Below are 13,460 nucleotides of genomic sequence, written 5' to 3' on the forward strand. Positions count from 1 at the left end.
AGGGAAGAAAGGGGTTTGGCCAAGCCTCAATGATCAATTGTTAAGATATAGAGAAAGGATCACTGACATGTGGAAATAATTTCAAACCTTGGGCCCATTGGCTTTAGTTCTCTTTCCATTTAAATCTTCTACCAGAGATACCAATAGGGGCAAAATTACACTGTTTCTTTTCTTTTCTCCTTAAGACCGATACATATACTGAGTCAAACCAGGGCAAAGCATTACCAAGGAGAGGGTCGGAGCAGAAGATGTGGAGGATTTTTAGCTCCTGAATAAACTCTGAGACCGTGCTTCTCAAGGACATGTGGCCCATTCATCATCACATCCCTTCAGGCCTTAGACATGGGAGCCACTTGCTAAATATTTGTTGGATGACGAGTCGCACACTGGAGTCTAGGCTCTACAGTTTTTGTGAGAAGCGTAGAGAACACATAGCCTATGGTGTTGCTCCAGAAACATTGTGGGAATGAATGAATGCAGTGGGAATAGGTATTCTGAAATGACTGACTGAAGAGTTACTGAAATTTTAATCAATGTCTCCTCTGTGTCCAGGCGATAGTATGTTTGAGTATTTTGAGAGAGCACCACAAGAAACTCTTTCATGCCTGCACCTAAAATAAGGCAGGGTAGAGGGTGGGAATCCTGCTGGAAAAAACAACAAGCAGAGACTAATTGTTGCTTTCTAGTTTGCATCACTCAACGTAACACGATTTCTGGAAACCTCAAACCTTGGCCGTGTCCGGAAGCATGTCAGCCTCATACTTACTGAGCCGTACAAAAGCCCATCGGTGTCCATGGCCAAGTACTGGCCAGTCTCGGTACTCTTTATGTACACCTCCCCCACGCTTTCCGCACTGAGCTGCAGCTGAACTGAAACAAAAATAACACGAGCAAAAGTAAATAAACACTAAACCTTTGCCGATAGGGCCTGGCGGCCAGGACAGTTAGCCATGGAAAATTTTGCTCATCCATTTCTCAGTGCCCTCAAGGATGAGCCTCACAGTAATCAAAACATAGAAATACAGTTCCTTTTTCTTTGCCCTCCAAAGAAAGCTGCCCTTTGGGAATGATGTTCTTGAGAGAAGGAGAGATGATGATGGGCGTGCCTGCCATCCCCCTGTTGGTTACAGAATGACCCCTCACGCTCTTCCTCTGTCTCTATCCCCTCCTGGTGGGGAATCACCATGGGAGGAAGCGACGTTCACTTCCCTGGGTGCTGCAGAGTGGGCAGCTGGCCAGTCTGACTGTGTTCCAATTTAATTAGGAACCTGCTTTGGGAGGGCTTTTTAGGGCCCCAACCTGTTCGGCGTGGGAGCTTCTTGTGGACAGATTGTTATTTTTAAAAATCCCATAGCATTTTTTTCCCAGACAGAGAGGTCCCAGGAAGTTGGACCGGTTAGTGCATCTGAAACTCAGGGAACACTCCCACTGTGAAGTTCAGTCAACGGCCAGCCTCTGTGGCAGCCCATCTGGGACAGAGGCTGATGGGAACCCTGGCTTCTCCTCGGGAAGACAAAGTGGATGTCTGGAAATGCAGGGATGGGAATGGTGGTTCTCGTCCTGGGGTGATGTTCGCCAGGTGACATCTGACCATGTCTGGGGACATTTTGGGCTGTGTTGGCTACAGTGCAAATGGTACATCGAGGCCAGGGATGCTGTGACATGTTCTGCAATGCTCAGGGCGGCCCCCACAACAAGAAATTATTGGGAAACTATGAGGCCAAGGCCAAGGACCTGAGTTCCTCTGAGTTAGACTCCCCATTTACACTGGTTAATACCCTAAGGAGCCTTGCCCACTGCTGGACCACTATCTGGAGTATAGCAGCCATTCAATAATTCTTCATTTGTTCATTCTCTCCTAGTGGCTCTCGAGGGGGAAGATCCTTTGATGGCTCACATTTGAGAAGCAAAATTAATTCTGGGCTCTCTAGATGATGTCTTTGGTGACTAGACTGTCACAACCATCGTGATGACTAGGGGTAAAAAAATCTAGCTGAGGACCAGTGAGCACCCCGTTCTCCGGGAGGACAAGTTGGTCTCCCTAAGGGTCGGCTTAGTCAGAGGCTGGGGGGCAGGGTGGGCTAGAAGGAACATGGGGCTCTGGTTGGCAGCTGGAGACCCCTCATTGCTTTTCCTTGTTTTCCTGCTTTAGTTAATTTCTTTGAATAGGAAATACATTCACCTGTTTCAAACTTGGAAACCGTGTAAGAGGAGACAGAGTGTTCCTTCTGTTGTCTCTGTCCCCCAGCCTCCCAGGTGCAACTGTTGTGGATACAGTGATTAAACAGGACAGATGAGACACTTGTCCTTCCTCCCAGAACACATTCTCTGGTGCTGGGGAGAGGCAGAGATAAATGAGTAAACCCCTCCTAGATCTATTTTATGTGTACCCTTCTAGAGAGCTTTTATGCACATCTGGGAAATACATGTTATCCTTCCTGCTTTTTTTATTTTTTAACACCAGTGGTATGATACACACATAACTGTGTACCTTGTTGTTTTGTTTGTTTGCTTAACAACCAACTAGAGATCTTGCCAGTTAAGCACTGAAAGAGTTAACCTAGTTTTATCAGCCAGCTGCTCCGTGTTCTACTACGTGGCTGTACCATAATCATTTAACCACTTCCTTATTAATATGTTTGTATTTTCCCATTTCCTTCTGTTTTCCTTATCTTCTGATTCATCCCAAGAGTGATACATAGTTACTCACCCTTACTGAAGATGCGGTTCTCTTGTCCTTGGATGTGTTTGCTACAGAGACTCTGGTCTCCTCTAGCTTCCTGTGGTCAGTGCAGTTTATCTAATTCACAGGAAGGAAACTGGAAGCCACTGATCTCCTTTCCCACGGGTCCTCCTGACTTGGGTTAGTCCAAGAGGGTAGTCATGAGAGAACGGGCCAGAAGGCCTCCATCATGATCTGGGCCTCCTCTCTAGCCTCACACCACACCACTTGCTCGCTCACTCAGCCCGCCCCACCCATTTAATTCCCCCGACACATCAGGCTCTCTCCCACCTCAGGATTCCTGCCCACGCTTCACGCTTTGTCTGGCACCTTCTTCCCCCTGATGTTGATTCTTCTCCTCATCCGGGCCCCAGCCTAAATGCCCCCTCCTCAGGGAGGCCTTTCCCACCAAGGCCCCCACAACTGTCTATACACAGCCTTGTCCCTGCCAGTGCCACCTGAGTTCCCCCATCGTCCTCTTTCTCAGCCATTTGTTTCCTCTGTGGCACTTTCTGTGGCAAACACCTATTTTTGTCATTTAGGCATTTGCTCCTTTGTTTCTGCCTCCCCAGGAGAATGTGTACCTGGGGAAAGAGCAGGGATCTTCTCTATCTGGTTGTCCGTAGATCTGAAGCCCCTCCCGCTGGGCCTTGCCCACTGGCTCAGCCAAGATAGATTTGTCTAATGGACAATGTTAGGCCAATATTTGCAGAGATGAACCTGCTGTCCATCATCAGTAAGCTGTGCACTTTGAATTGTGTCTCCAGTGATGCTTTGTGGAATGAAGTAAGAGGGACCGAGCTGAGCATTCCAGGCTCTCCCACCAGCCTGCTGGGTGACCTTGGTGAGGCTCCTTAGCCTAGAGGCCACAGTCTCTTTATCAGTAAGAGGGCAAGCCTTTGTGTCTAGCCTCTAAAGTTTTCCCCAGCTCTAAGAGTCTATGAAGCAGTAAATACCTTTCACAGCAATGCTGCATGCAACAGAATATTGTTCGGCCCTAAAAATGAACAGAGCACTATTACGTGCTACAGCGTGGATGAGCCTTGAAAACATGCTCAGTGCAAAAGCCGGTCCCAAAGGACCATATATTGTATGGTTTTATTTAAGTGAAATGTCCAGAGTCGATGGACTCATAGAGACGGGACATAGATGAGTGGTAGCCAGGGCTGAGGAGGAAGGTGGGGAGGACAAAGGGGGAATTCCGGTTGAGAGATCCAGGATTTCTTTTGGAGGGGATGAAATTGTTCTAAAATTGAATGTGGAGATAGTCACAAGTCTATGAATATATATATGTAAAAAACCCATCAAGTTGTACACCATAAGTGGGTTAATTCTATGGTATATGAATAATATAAAAATTGGGTAAAATTGGATAAAATTGGGGTTTTTTAGCACTTTGTGCTTTCATTGGCTCTTATGGTCTTCAGAGAAGTTTTACATATATTTCTCTGCCATTTTCTCGGCATAATCTTGATGTTTAAGAGAGACCGAGGGAAGGGACTGACTGTGTAGGGATCACCTAAGCGTGCCAGGCGTCGTGCTAGTTTCTGTTCTGGTATAAACAGTATAAAATTAGAGTATGGGTTCCAGAATCAAACCACATGAATTCAAATTCTGGCTTGGCTGTGTATTAGCTGTGTGATCACTGGGCAAGTTATTTAGCTCTTGTTGCCTTATGCATGATGATAGCACCTGCTTCATGGAATTGTTTTGAGGATTCAATGATGTAATGCATAGAGAGGGCCCAGGACCATCACTGTCATTTCCACTGAGCTACAGTGACTCCATTGCTTTTCCCAGCGTTGTCTGGAGGAAGGTGGCAGTGACTTTGTCCTATAGGTGAGAAGACTGAAGCTCGCTGATGACATGTTTTACCGTTGTGACCAGGGCCCAGCTCTGAGTATTGCAAGTATCCTGTGTTTTCTTCTCTTTAAGACAACACCTTGGGCTCCAGTGATGGGAAAGATGACTCCAAATCCAGCCAAATTCTCTTTTCTTGCACCCTCTTGTGTTCAAGGTCAGACAAGATGTACAAGATGGCAAATGGTCATCCAGTATCCCACTTGCAGCTCCTGGTTAGCTGCTGGGACTTTTTCCACCTGCCCACACATTATATAGATATTTATTCAAACACATTATAGGTGCTACAGAAATCCCAAAGGACAGGTCCTTTTGTGTAATCAAGGAAGATTTAAAAAAAATAATAAACTTTATATTTCCAAGCAGTTTTAGGTTCACAGAAGAAATGAAGGGAAGTCAGTGATTTCCCCTGTGTCCCTTGCTGTCACACGTGTGCAGCCCCTATTATCAGCACCCCCATCACAGTGGTCCATTTGTAACAAGTGATGGACCTAGACTGACACATCCTTATCAGCAAGGAGTGTTTTTAAAAAGATTTTCATTTCCTAGCTCATTTCTGTTCTCTGCCTTCCTTAGTCTCCGTTCGTCTTTCTGGGGTGGGGGGCAGGTAGAGTCAACTTCGTTGTCTGTGGACTCCCATGATGGCCACATGAAGGCCTCACAGAGGTAACCATGAGCCAGAGCTGCTTGGCACAGGACTCGGTCCTCGGCCATGAGCCCCAACGCCAGGCTTGTTGCACTGGTGAGAGTTCGTCTCAAGAGTTTCCTCTGTAAATATTATTTCTCCAGGATGTCCAAGTTTCATAGCTCATTTTCACTGGATTTCTTTCTGGCTAAGTTTCCTAAACATATATCCTTTGCGAGCGGGCCTGGCAGGAAGGAGTAACACCCAGCCGGGGCTGCTCATGGAACTGACGAGGTGTCCGGCTCCCTTCAGTGACTTCATCCACTCTTCTCAACCTCCAGCTCTGGCAGTTGTTGCCCAGGAGGAGCGGGAAGGAGGGCGTGTGAGAAAGGGGGCTCCGAAAGGGGAGGGGAGACCACACAGCCTGGCCCAGCGCCAGCTCCTCCTTCTCAGAACAGCACCAGGGTTTGGAAGCCGCTCAGTCCACACACATTCCCTGCCCATCCATCCCTGGCGTGCTGAGAACCGCGCACCGTGCCACACAGGGACCCCACACTGGGAGCCGAGGGGGTTCAGACCTGTGATGGTAAATATGCCCACTTGAGAAACCCTGCTCATTTTTCAGCTAGAAGCAAACACAAGTGCAACACCCACAGCAGAAACTCTCTTTCTCATATGTATTAAATAGTATTATGATACATACACATATGTATTAGGTAGAATATATATAATCTTTCAAAGAAAAGCAGAAAATAATGCAGAGTGAAAAAAGCAAATCGCAAAAGAATATAGTAAATCCTTGATGAAATCCTTTATAAAACACGAAACTGTGCATAGCTCATGAATATATAGGGAGTAAAATGAGAAAATGTGCCTTAGATTCAGAACAGATTCCTACCAGTTGCTGCCCTGGGAAGGATGAGGAGAAGGGCTGAGTCTGCTGAGGGCAGTGGGAGGAACCTCTCTTTTGTCCTAGCTCTTCATTTTGTTAAAGACACAATTCTGAGGCAGACCCAGCCATCAGGTGACCCTGGTTCGGTCTGAGTGGTGGGGCTTCTGGTGACCGTGGACTTCTTTTCAGGGACATCGTGGTTGTATAAAGCTCAGCTCTTAGTCAATGCGCAAACACTCAGAGCTGGCCAAGGCTCCTGTTGCTTGCTCTTGACCACTGGGGCTTGACCCAGGCCCCTTGCAGACCCAAGCACAGGTGTCCATGAAGGAGAGTCTTCTTAGGGGGTGATGGAGCCAGGAAAGTTAATGAAGCAGGACAGGGATGAGGGGGCACTAGGGCTCCCCTGTTCTCTGCTCAGTTTCCTTTTCTATCACCTTCCACCAGGTTAACCAACACCTGCACGAACAGGAAGAAGCAGCTTTTCTTTATCCTGAGCAGGAATTTAGGACTTCCTGTCTGAGATAGGAGGGTCCTTGACTCTAACCCATTCCCAGGATGAAAAGGCAAGTACTTTTTCAAAAATGAGACAAGTCAATTAGTCCATAGAGTACTTATTGTTCCACTTTCGATTTATCAGGAGAAATGGAAGCATTTTTTAATTAAACAACTTTTTTTTTAATTTATCGCTTTATTTTACTTATTTATTTATTTATTTATTTTATTATTTTTTAAATTTTAAAAAAAATTTTTTTAAGGATTTTATTTATTTATTTGACAGAGAGATCACAAGTAGGCAGAGAGGCAGGCAGAGAGAGAAGAGGAAGCAGGCTCCCTGCCGAGCAGAGAGCCCGATGTGGGGCTCGATCCCAGGACTCTGAGATCATGACCTGAGCCAAAGGCAGCGGCTTAACCCACTGAGCCACCCAGGCGCCCCAATTACTTATTTATTTTTTATTTCTTTGTTGTGGTTCCCCAGTTTGCCCAGCTCTGCCCCTGCCTGGGACTCCTGCCTTCTCTGCCCCCAGCCGGGCCTCTTCTCTGCCTCTCACCAGCAAATTTTTTAAAGGTACTCTAGCTAGATATCAGTTTCCTAGAGAAATTCAAATTTACAAAGCAGTATAACATTTTTTATACACAGGCTATGTTTGCTTGGTGGATTTGTGACCATCATGTGCCCAGTAGAAACTGGGAAGCACAGAAGGCTGTGCTGGTCTAGGAATGTGTTCTTTATCAAAACTAAAGATCAAGGTAATCTCCACTTTTGTGGATCGCGCTCCTCCCTGCCCCCCTGCTTACACTTTGAATCCCTTCACGGGGCTTTATGCTTGAAGGAGTGTACATAAAGGTGAACCCGGAGCTTTTGGGTGGACGTGCCAGCCCCAAACTAGGCAGTCTAACCTGTTTTTCTGCCAGAGCTCTGCCTGTATCTCTGGTGTTCTCTTCTCCACCGTGCCTTCCATTAGCTCTTAGCAGTACTTTTATTCACAGGAAGATACATGATTCTTATTTCCAAGGATAGAAAGAAAGAAAAAGGTGCCAAGAGCCTACAGCTGCCAAGACAAAGGGAGCTTTGGGGCCCTGCACATGGTTCCGCACCCCAAGCCATCCTCATGTCTTCCTCTTCTGCCCCTAGAAGTTTTTAAAGATAAGATATCAGCTGGTACGTTCAGGGCACAAATGAGTGCAGAGGGAGGTTCTGCTCTGGTAGCATGCCCATGGCCTTTAAGCCTACTTTCCACCTCTGCTCTCCAAAGAGAGGCCAAAAGAGATTACGTGCCTAGTTTATTCTGGGTCGGAGACTTCCCGTCCTTTGCCGTGTTTACTCAAAGTGAGGTCAGCCTCATTCAGAACTCGGTGAGGTTGTTTTATGTCAGTGGCATTTATAATTAAAGTGTAGCCACAAGCCGAGCTCCGTAAAACATTAGAGGAAGATGGAGAAGTTTAAAAAAAAAAAAAAAAGTGAATTTGTGGAAAGAAAATTCCAGTGGTTTGGAATACATATGTGTATGAAAAAGGCTTTTCTTAGAATGTATAAAGGTGTCTGCTTCTGCTTTAGGGTCTGAAAAAAAGATCCCTGGAAAATTTCGATATAGTCCACGGACTATGTGATATTTTAAAAAAAAAAAAAGTCTTTCTAGAGATTTTTCTGCATAACAGATAAGGGATGAGTGGGATGAAGGGCAGGGAGACCTCTGGCATCCTATCCCACCAAGGTGGGAACAGCCCGCAAGGGGTTGGGGAGCATTTCTGCCTGAAGACTGGCCCTGCTCACTGGCTTCTGCCAACAGGGCCCAGTTGTGCCCACCCTGGTGATCTGAAAAGCTGTCTTGACTTGCAGCACAAGCCCGTGGGGAGCCAAGTGTCCTTACCACAAGGTGCCAAGTCATAGCGGACAAACTGCAGACTGCACAGCCCCAAAACAAGGAGGTGGGAGGGATTTTACTTAAGAGGAGTCTGCCCTTTATAAAAGACTGCAAAGTACCATTTCTCTGACCAGTGAACTCCCTTAGTGCCTTTAGGATGTGGTTTGATTTATAAATATTTGATTGGCACACACTTCGCTCAGGAACCTTTCCATTTGTGCGGTGAGCAGTGCCAGTAATCCTGCTCCCCACACAGCCTCTTGTGTGCTTGGGAAAGCAAGGGGGTGTGGGTCACAGCAGAGGCTGCAGATCTGGGATGCTCGCAAACTTGTTCTCCAGTTACCATTCACGTGTTCATCCCATTGAGGAACAAATCATGTCCCCTTTGGCCCGAGAGGAAGGTGCAGCAGGAATGGCAGAATCGAACATGGAGCCCCTTCTTGCTCTGCCCACAACAGTTCGCTCTCTCTGCCAGAGAAGTTAGACAGGACAGGGCTTGCTGGGCCTGGGCCCATTTTTCCTACATTCCAGGCCATGAGAGCTCCAAACCTAGACGGTCCTGGCGACACCGAGTTGAAGAGTAAGACTAAGTTCCGTGAGCAAGGCTAACATTCATTTAACTTAACAGCCTACAGAGATCAGATGATTACAGGAAGAAGGTTAAGTTAGCCTAGAAATGATGATGATGGTGAATAACATTTTTTGAGCACCTGCTATATGACGCTTTTAAGGTTCCTCCTTTACTGTGACATGGGAACTGTTTTTAAAATGAAGAAACAGAGGCCTGTGGGGAAGTAACTTCCCCAGGGGGACAAGGAACTAATGAATAGGGAGCTGCGCCTACACCTCTCTGATCCTCATGACAGGCTGTGTGAATCCAGTACTTACTTACTTTCTTTCTTTCTTTCTTTTTCTTTCTTTCTTTCTTTCTTTCTTTCTTTCTTTCTTTCTTTTTTTAAGATTTATTTATTTATTTTAGAGATGGAGAGAGAGAGCACAAGTGGCAGGGGCAGAGGAAAAGGGAGAGAGAATCTCAAGCAGACCCCGTGCTGAGAGTGGAGCCTGACATGGGGCTCGATCTCACAACCCTGAGATCACGACCTGAGCTGAAACCAGGAGTCTGAATTGAAACAAAGGGTCAAGACGCTTAACTGACTCCACCACCCAGGCGCCCCTCCAGTATGTTTATTTAATCAGTTCTTGCGGGGAGACCACCATCATCCTATTGATGTCAGGGGTGGTAGTGGTATATGAAAAGAGTCTTAGAAGAGGAAGCTTCCTTAGAAGCAGAAGCTATGGACCCCTTTCAACTTTCCCACTTACTGAGTGATCACAGGCCCTTTTAGCTCAGTGTCTGCAGAATGATGATTATTCATAACTTTGTGAGATTATGGTTAAGTGGAAATGCAGGACTCTAACACAATACCTGGCATTTATCAGGTGCTCAGTAGGTATTTACTGAATCTGTTGTTGAACTTGAATTGATCTGCCACCAATACAATTCATTTACTCATCAAATTCATATTTATTGGGTACTATGCCAAGTGCCAGTCAATGGACTAGACACAGAATTGGATTGTTGAGCTCTAACAGACAAAGTCCCCATCCTCAGGGAGCCTAGTGGGGGCAAAAAGCATTAAATACTCACACAAGTGAGTGTGATTATAACTACAGGGAAACATGCATGGTACAAGAGGCACTCCTCAAATGTTCTGTGTCTGAAATGGAACTGGTCATCTTCCCCTGGACCTGTTCCTCTTCCAGGATCCTCCCTCTCAAGGTGAGGCCACCATCTGCCCATGTCCCAAAGGAAAGCCATAGGGGTCCCCATGAATCTTCTTGCAACTTAACATCCATTGCCTTGTCTCGTAGTCTGCAGCTCTTGACTCTGATGTTGCCTGGCTTTCCTAGAATGACGTTGTAACACATCTTCAAAGCCTGTATGGATCATTGCCTACAGCCGTGACTTGAGGAGCTTTGGGAACGTTTTACTCAGGCCTACATTACAGTGGCCAGTGCACAAACACCTGTCATAGGTTTATACTACTCCAAGAGAGGCCTTGTGTTAAGTACTTGGAAACTTACTCTCCTGGAAGTAGGAAGAAGATTAAGTTTTGAAAACACTCCAGTTTTGCCCAGGGCAGATCTGCTGGTTGCAGACAAAGAGAAGCCACGAGAAGAGTTATTTTTTTGCTTTGTAGAGCTGGAAGACACGCAGTTCTACTTGGTATGATTTATGTAGATTTATTTCAATATTTGATTGGGTTTCATATATATTCTCCCTGACGGCGGAAGTCTTAGAGTATGGCTCTGTGCCTGTGACCACAATCTCTAGTCATGCTCAAACTAATGATCTAGGAATAGAAACCATCCCCTTGCCAGACCATGCTAATCAGTAAACCAAGGTCATTTACTCTCTCTGACCCTGCCCTGTCCAGATTGATTCTGATTCAAAATAATCTGTGAAATGAAGAGGGTGTGTGACAGTACCACCACTGGGCAGTAGAGGGCGACAGAAGTACACTCAGCGTGTAGAGAGTCCTGTTGCCTGCCGGATCCTTTAAGACTTTTCAGCCTTTTCAGACACACAGAGCAGTGTCATTGTTCCCATTCCACAAGGTGAGGAAGCTGAGTCTCAATATTATTCCCAAGGTTAGACAGCTGGGAACACTGGAGACATCTACATTTCTAGACAGGAGGGGTGACTGGAAGGGTCTTTGGGCAGGGGAACTTAACGTTTATTTTGCAGAGCATTTTATGCAAAATGGGGAAAATGGTCATTGTTCAGTGCTGTCCCAGTTAGAAAGGGACAGTGCAAGAATATGAACTCAAGCTTTCTGACTCCAAATCTAGGGCCCCTTGAGTCTGGGGCGAGTATCTGCATTATCCTGTCCTCTTGGCACTGATAAGTACAGAGATGGATTTCTGCTCACTCACCCCACTTAACTCTGATTTCTGTCCCCCTTGGCCCTTGTTCTTAGTTCTAGAGTAAATAAATAGGCAAGCACAACTCTGAATGTTGCCAGACGGGCCCTGAATCAAAACAAGAATCTAGACTCTTGACCTTCCTGGGAGATAATATTACAGAAAAGATGAAGGGAAGGTCCTCAAATATTATACTGTATTTCCACGTGCTGAGTTGAATAGTTGGAAGCTTTGAGGTGATGATGATGACAGCAATATTGTACTGAGCTGTTCCCCTGAGTTAGGCACTGTGCCGGGGACTTTAACTCCATCATCTCATTTAATCCTCCTGAGAAACCAGCGAGGCAAGTCATTTTATTCTTATCTTACAAGTGAGGAAAGTGAGGCCAGAAAGATTATGTAATTATAGCCCAGGTTCACTTGGCAAACAGTTGTTCCAGCATTACTGGGAGGTAGACCTCCTCACACCCACTCCTATAGCTTTGTTGTGCTTCATTCCAGGGGTTCCTGATGTCTTAGGTCAGGCGGCTGAATCCACAGCACTTTCAGAAGTTGTCCGAATGTTATATACCCGGAATGCAGTCAGTAGTATTAATGATGGAGTGACAACAATGAAATCAAATGCCATTTGTATAGAAATTCCAGTACTTGGAAGTCCTAACTGTAGTGTCTCATTTCCCAGAATTCAAGATGTCCCAGAAAAGCCAGCCTAACCCTGAGGAACACAGTATCATGCTTGTCTTTCCCCAGGGATTCTGAGCACCAGAGAGCATTCCCATTGGTTCAGAAGATGGGTAAGACTTACCAGAAACATTTAAAATCCTGGAGGAATCAAAGCTTCTTTCCTTTGTGTTATATGGGGTAGATCACACAAATTGTGTAGCTTGCCTCACACAGTGGACTACAATCTAAGTCCATTTGTTCACAGTAGATGTTACTTATATACATGTATATGTTTAATGTACTAAACAGAGTCCTTTTTGCCTTACTCTGGTACCTAGTTTTCATCAAATAAAAGGCGTTCAGTAGGCCCACTTGAAGACAAGCTATCAAAACAAACCCCCCAAAAATCTGACCCTGCAGCTAGAAGGCCCAACACCAGCCTTCCTGCTCTTTATCTCAAGGGTATGCCTGGTGAGTGGGAAAGAAGAGACTGCCTTCTGCTTCATAGATGGCAGCTTCCGACCCCAGGACCTTTGCATTTAAAAGTAGAGTGAGCACCACTGAGGTGGTCATTTCTGCTTACAGCCTGCAACCTTTGGTGCATATTACATGACTAATTAAGACTATTTGGTAAATCACATCAAGGTCAGTATTTTGCATTCCATTTTATAGCCTGTTCTGTAGAACCTCACTTTCCACCTCTGCTGTTACTGTGCATCTCTTGGTTTCCTCTACACTTTTCTTTTCTTGATTCGCAGTGTGCTTCACCCATCAGATCACTGACTCTCTAAGCAGGAACTTAGGACTTTTGGCTTTTCCACAACAGCTAATGCCTCAGTGGTGCTCAGGGACTCCCTGATAACAACCCAAAAGGGCCCAGACACCTAATGTCAAACAGACACACCACCGTGAGAAGTACTAAAGCAGAAGGAAGAGGTTTTTATTCTTAGAGAGTCACAGAGATTCTTTTCCTTCAAGTCATACCTCAATTTATCAACACCATCTGAGGGCTAAGCTGGCAGGAGAGCCTGAAAGAGAGAGCCTTTGGCTCCCACTGCTCCCGCTCTCCAGTTTCTATAGGGTCTGGAGAATGACTTTACCCCTCCCAGTTACCACAGCCCCATCTGCGTGATACGTAGAGTGAGTGCTGCATAATTTATGATGTGTAAGACTATGATTATGAACTAGGATTTCACAGATCAGGCCCGGTGGGAGCATAAGCTGGAGAGTCCGTGACCATGAAACTGAGCCCAGGTCTTTGTGAAGGGTTCACTTCTCCTCTGCCCCATGTGGCTCGTCCTGTCAGAGAACAGGCAGGGCCCTCACCAGCCTTGGGAGCCAGGCCTTTCTTCACTAGTGTCAGAAACCCACAGCAGTTGAACAGTGGAAGCCATATCTGCTCTCAAAGCA

General features: G+C 46.0%; 1 protein-coding gene across 3 annotated transcripts in view; it reads right to left on the bottom strand.

The window, feature by feature from the left end:
• Positions 1 to 13,460, bottom strand: part of FGF1 (fibroblast growth factor 1) — a 98,573-nt gene that overhangs the window by 7,044 nt on the left and 78,069 nt on the right. For all 3 annotated transcript variants that reach the window (XM_047730373.1, XM_047730371.1, XM_047730372.1), the window contains exon 4: positions 767 to 870. In XM_047730373.1, coding sequence (XP_047586329.1) covers positions 767 to 870 — 104 coding nt within the window. The remainder of the gene's footprint in view (positions 1 to 766; positions 871 to 13,460) is intronic.

The sequence above is a fragment of the Lutra lutra genome, chromosome 5, assembly GCF_902655055.1.
Source record: "Lutra lutra chromosome 5, mLutLut1.2, whole genome shotgun sequence".
NCBI lineage: Eukaryota > Metazoa > Chordata > Mammalia > Carnivora > Mustelidae > Lutra > Lutra lutra.